General features: G+C 37.7%; 1 protein-coding gene across 1 annotated transcript in view; it reads right to left on the bottom strand.

The window, feature by feature from the left end:
• Positions 1-1,425: 1,425 nt before the first annotated feature.
• Positions 1,426-6,456, bottom strand: part of LOC127657571 (ankyrin repeat and IBR domain-containing protein 1-like) — a 47,036-nt gene continuing 42,005 nt past the window's right edge. Inside the window, 1 exon segment of the mRNA XM_052146428.1 lies at positions 1,426-6,456. Within this exon segment, the coding sequence (XP_052002388.1) occupies positions 6,003-6,456 (454 nt within the window). The 3' untranslated portion in view covers positions 1,426-6,002.

Genomic DNA, 6,456 nt, shown 5'->3' with positions numbered 1-6,456 from the left:
GTTGAAAGGTCACATGAGGGGTCTTGGGGTTGACCAAACACACATATCTCTCTGCAAAGGGATTAATGGGATGATGGAGGCAAGAACCGGCTTGACAATATAAATAATATTTTAATGAATTTTAAATGAAAAGACAAACACACAAAGGTGTTGGACAGCTGCCGTAAATCTCTCTCTCTCTCTCTTGCACTGCAGCCTCCAATTGGCCTTTATCCCTCTCGGAGGCTTGATTAGCCTGATTAGGGGCCGGGTGTGCAGCATCACGACCCGGCCCCATCCTGTGACACTCATATTACTGCAACCATTCAGGGTAGAGTCACATGGGGTAACATCCTTGTGGCCGCTATAATGTGGTTCGTTCTCAGTGGGGTGCGTGGTGAGTTGAGTGTGGATGCCGTGGCATGCTATGTCTCCGTGGCAATGTGCTCAACAAGCTACGTGATAAGATGCGTGGGTTGACAGTCTCAGACAAGGAGGCAACTGGGATTCGACTGGGATTGAGGTGAATCACAACGCGACCATGAGGATTTAAATGCACATTGGGAGGGGGGAAAAGACAAACTTTGATGTTTGCTTGACAAAGACCTGACTAAAAGTTGAAACTAGTTAAAATCAAAAGAAGTTTGAAGGTTACAGATATAATAGACAAAGATGGGTGGGTGGATGGATGGATGGACGGACAGACAGATGAACGAACACAGTAGATAATAGAAAAAGAAAGAGTGAAAGAAAATTAAAGCAGATAAAAGGACTTGTTTACAAAAATCATTTACAGTAGGACTTTGATTTGTCTTGCTCGTATGATGGTTTGGTTAATGGAATATTCCGGGTTCAATACAATTTAAGCTCAACTGACAGCATTTGTGGCATAATATTGACTACCACAAAAATATTTTTTGACTTGCCCTTTTCTTAAAGTGCACCTATTATGCCATTTCACAATATGTAAAATCCAAAATTTAAATCGTTGGTGTCCCCAGAATGTGTCTGTGAAGTTTCAGCTCAAAATACCCAACAAATTATACCATGTTGAAAATGCAAATTTTTGGTGGAAATAAAAACGAGCTATTTGTGTGTGTATGTATGTGTGTCTTTATGCAAATGAGCTGGTGCTCCACACCCCTTATCCACAATAGGGCGGAGTTTTGACATCTCTGCTTTGGATAACTAGATATCATAAGCAACATGACTGATAGTGAAAATAGTAGCGTTCAGCCCTATATGTTTGAACCGGAGTCACTAAGTAACCACTTTGAGAATGAACCAGGAAGTTTCTGAATGGTTATTTGATCAATTTATTTATTTGAGTTTTTTCAGCAGTTTTGCAACATTGGATGAGCAACACACACACAAACAAATACTGTTTCAATGTTCGCTATGCGCTATAATGAAACAACACATACAAACAAACATGTCTGTCGGCAGTGTTCGTCAACAGTTGTGGGCAGAGCCTGTACAAAGTGACGTCACTTTGTACAGAATCTGCGAATGGCTTGTTCTGAGATTGTGCTTATGATAAATGGGGATTAAAAAAAAAAAGGACAGAGTGGATTTTTTATCATTATGGGGTGGTTGTGTACACACACTGCCAACACACATTTATGTTCAAACACCATGTAAAGGTGAATTTTGCATATTAGGTCCCCTTTAAAAAAAAAAAAATGGGTTACACAAGGCACTTACAATGGAAGTGAATGGGGGGCAAATTTTTTAAGTTTAGCCACAAGACATAAAACAATATGCTTGTAAACATAATTTAATGTGATAAAATCACTTAACCTATTCTGTGTCAGTTATAGCCAATTTTGCAACTTCTTTTCCATGGCAATGTAATGTCAATAAACTCTAAAACAACTGTAAAATGTCCATCAAACAACTTTACAGCTCAAATAACACGAGTTTAAACAGAAGAATTATTGTTAAGTGCTTTTATAAAATTATAAGCTTCAGATTTCTGCCTCTTAACCCTCCAAAAATTGGCCCCATTCCATTCCATTGTGTCTCACTGTAACCCAGATTTTTCCTTTTTTTTTTTTTTTTTTTTAAAGAAGGGACGAGACAAAATACATTTTTGTGGTAATCAACATTATGCCACAAAAGCTGAAGATTAAATTGTATTGAACACAGAATATTCCTTTAATGCAAGTCTATGGGATTTTGGGGATATTTTGTAGCCCGCTGTGCAAAAATGGTAATTCTGATAAAATACATAAGTCGTAGCAACCCAACAGATTCATCCTAAAATCAAGAGAGATTTTGATGGAAAGACAACAGCTTTTAGAAGTCCATAACTACATTTAATATCAGTCTAAAAATGTATTTCTTCAGAATTAGCTCCAGTGAAATGTCCAAACGTCTGTCAGATAATATTGTAATCATTCATAGTTATAGTGTTATAGATAGCCCCACACAAACACCAGAGGTGCACCTTCTTAAAAATAAAAGAGCAGCATTTTCAGATTCCTTTTTTTTTTTTTATTTACACTGAATTCATCTTGACTGTGGGAATATAATGCAGGATGTTCTGCTGGTGTATTTAATGGCCTCTTGAGGAAACTTTGAGTTCCTCCTCCTCTAAATAACGTCTTGAATTGCTTCCATGAGTCTGGGATGGAGAGTGCCAGCACTGTTTGCCAGTATCAAAGACGCCATCGTGCCCTGAGTGATTCAGTCTTGTTCCTCTATTCTCTGGGAATTTACTACACTCTACTGGACTGCTAAGGCATAACAGCTATAACTGTGCTTGAAACTTTGTGTAATCTGGCACTGCAATGCTAGCAATCAGGAACCATTGCATTGTCCTACCTGTTTTTGTAATTATCACTTACACAATAAAAGCACTTTCTTGGAAGCAATTTCAACAATAAAGCATTTTTAATATGGCTGAATCAACCAAAGTGCATGAAATGATACCAGCCAAAGTCATTTTTAAGGGTGAAATCAAGTCTAAATAGATCCTTATTGAAATACTGCTTTTTGTTTCAGTGAGCATATTGCTGTATTTGTATATTGTCTTTGCAATGTAATTTAATTTTTTCATCCCATAAGCTCTTAATGTCACCGTCTTAACAATTAAATTTAAAGAACACTATCACTTAACTGAACTTGTCTAAAAAACTTTATTAAGATTCACACTCATATCGGTCCAATTCAATGGCCAAACATCACATATGTTTTTTCCATATAAACTGGGAATGTATCAAATAAAGTTATGAAAGTGCAAATACCATTTCAAGGATTGGATGCTTAATATAAAATCTGCAATGGTTACAAAATGTGCACCCCAAACAATAGCTTTGACACTTGAATGGCCTTGTCAGGAAAACATGATCTATTCTTATTATAGTTACTTAATGAACAGCGAACTGTCACATACAGGACAACTTTTTTTATTGATTTATTTTTTGTCATGTCTGGACAGATGTTCAGAATCTACCATATGCTATATAAAAACAGACATTAGCTCCACCTCAACCTTTAGCGACATACATTACTCTGAAGATATACTGCAATTTATCAAGCTTAAATGATTCGGATCACACATGCATAAAGTTAAAAACAATGTGTACACCCGCAAATTTTCACGAATCCTGTGAAATTATTTCAAGTCTCAAAATACCTCTTTACAAACAGGTTTGCCTTCATTTTGCAAAGTTATAATTATGCAATGCAATTCTGCTTTAGGTCATAAGGTCAGACTCAACATACATATTCCTTTAAGCCTACAGTAATACATCAGACACCTGCTCAATCAAATCAAGTTAAAAGTGCCAAAATGACAGCAAACCTATCAAATAAAGTGGCTTATTTGAAGGCTGAAGTGTGTGCTAATTTTGTGCAATTCTTCTGAAGTGTTTAAAATTCAGTGCTGCTGTGATTAAGCTGAACAATGTAGCTGAGTTTCATTTGATATAAAGTTGGCCAGGTGTTCGCAGTAAATGAAAGCAAATGAAAAACATTCTGTAAATTTTTTTTAACGGCTTTTAACACTTAAATCAGCCATCACATTTTTAATAAGCAAATATTCAAAAGTGGCAATGTGTTATTACAGTTTGATATATACTATATCTATATATATATATATTGTTGCTCATTTGTTTTCTTTTTTTCTTTACATCAACCTTCAATTTCATCCACTTTATAGAATGACCTTCAATTTTAAACAATAGAAATTTCATTTCCATAATTTATTGAAGATAAATACCACAGTTGCATTAATTGTAGAAAAACTGAATCCACCATCTGTAGAAATGTGCTATCTACAGCTAATACAGCTGCTTGGCATCATATAAGTGTGCCTTTGCCACACACCTTTAAAGGATCCATTGATAAGACCTGTATTTATTAAAAAAAGATAACAGAAGTGTCTTGAAACAGAAAGAGAAATACATGAAATCTTGATTTTCCTGGTTCTATTTCTGTTTTACGATTCTTGGAAGAATGTATCTGACATGTATCAAGATTGCATCTATGGATTTGTAGTGGGCTAAAGACTTTTTAAAGGAATAGCTCACCAAAACAATACTGTTATTTTTTACGTGCCCTCGTGTTGTTCCAAACTCATATGGCTGTCTTTCTTCCATGGAAAACAAAAGGAGACATTAGGCAGGATTCTTATGCTTAACAGCTACTGGTCACAATTCAGTGTCATTGAATAGAAAAGAGCAATGTGATCATTCTGTTTAACTTCTTTGACTGTGTTCTTACAGAATAAAGAAAATCATAAAGGATTGGAACAACATGAGGGCGCGTAAATGATCAGATAACATTAATTTTTTTGTATTAAACTATACCTTTAAAGTTGGCACTCATTGATTATCCCCTTTAGGCCTACCCTTGTAAACCCTGAATGTTACACATTGTGGCCACATGTCTTGTATACCAAATTAGCATGCGGTGTATAGTATCTCCACATTAAATATAGATGGATATAATCCAGGTAAATCGCAATGCGTCTATGAGTTAGTTCATTCTTTCTGTTTGAAATAATTCCTTTAACAACACCCAGGGAAAAGGGACCAAAGGCATGCTAAAGGACAACTGAACATATACAAAAATGTCTTTTAAAAACATTGACCTCAGAGGCTGTTTGCTAAATTGCCACCTGAATGTACAATGATGTGTGATGGAACTTCACACACTCTAAGCTCAGAGCGCAAAAGAGTGTGGCTATAAATAAAGAGAAGTTTCACAGAAAAGGCACTGTGATAAGTTGTGAAGAGAAAATATTTGACAGAACCAGCTCGGCACTCCTACACTGAGTTCAGCCTCGCCAATACTTTCAATTCAAATTTACCAGTGACGGATTACAGTGATTACGATTGACTAAAACAAGAAAAATAGACTGCATCTAACTGTTCTCTTAATTGCTGGAATTATCAGAACCACAGAACAGCCCTGCTCTTTTGAGAGAGATGCCAATGTATACTTCTCTAATCCTACAGGTCTCGTTCAAAGGAAGGATAGTGTACTCGACAGGGCGACTAAGCCCTCAGCAGCAGACAAGATCAGCACACGGTCCACTGGGAGCTAGTGAACTCGGCATGTGCTAAGCAGTGTTTTTGGCACATACAGTATGTTTTACATCCTTGTAATCATGGATAAAAACAGAAAACACACACAGATGTCTGTACCGTCCTGTTCTTTGCAGTAGATTTTTCTCATTGATAGCAATCAGACAGGAACCCTACAATCTGGCTACCTGCACAAGATTACCACACATCCATTTCTGTCTGGGATTTCGTAGCGCTTTCTGGTTCAGTTGCTGACTCTTTACAAGTGTTTAACACTCCATGACTGGAAAGAGTTTTCAGTAAGCAAAGAACACATTTACAGAGGTCAGTCACATTTGTGTACTCTTAAAACACGGCTTCAAATTCTACATATCTGACATTACATCTACGAAAGCTTATCTTGTCATGATTAATCTTGTTTCCTTGGGTTCAAATCTGTCAGATACTTCACGTCAAAAAGTGACTTAGCTAGTGGGTGGAGTCAGCATTTCATACAAGATGTACTTGTCCCTCCCATTCAGAGGAGCTACTGCTAGGCTGGTCAGGGTCTGAGTCACATTTTGCTGTGTCAGAGTGACAGGGGTTGGAACCGCTTGGAGTTTCCCCTAACTCGACAGACGAAGGAGGTACCAGAGACACATCAAGACCTACTAGGTCAAGCTGCGTAGGCCTTACAGGTTCGCGCTCTCCGGTGGCGCCACTGGTGCCATACTCGCACTCTTGCTCTCTACTGCCCACCGCTGTCCATTGTGGAATGGCACACTCTGCAGTCTGATGCTCTGATGTCATCCTCGCTGACTGTGCACTGAATTCTTGATGCGTTGCACTGGCTGAGGGAACCAAACTGATATTCTGGGGATTCATGTCATGAAACCAGGCCATGATGTTGCCTAGAAGGTTGGCGTTGTCTGAACTGAAGTCAGAGGTCTCCATGCGTCCAGAC

Source organism: Xyrauchen texanus, chromosome 17 (genome assembly GCF_025860055.1).
Source record: "Xyrauchen texanus isolate HMW12.3.18 chromosome 17, RBS_HiC_50CHRs, whole genome shotgun sequence".
Taxonomy (NCBI): Eukaryota; Metazoa; Chordata; class Actinopteri; order Cypriniformes; family Catostomidae; genus Xyrauchen; species Xyrauchen texanus.
Note: the sequence above shows the minus strand (reverse complement) of the source record. Positions and strands in the feature narration are given on the sequence as shown.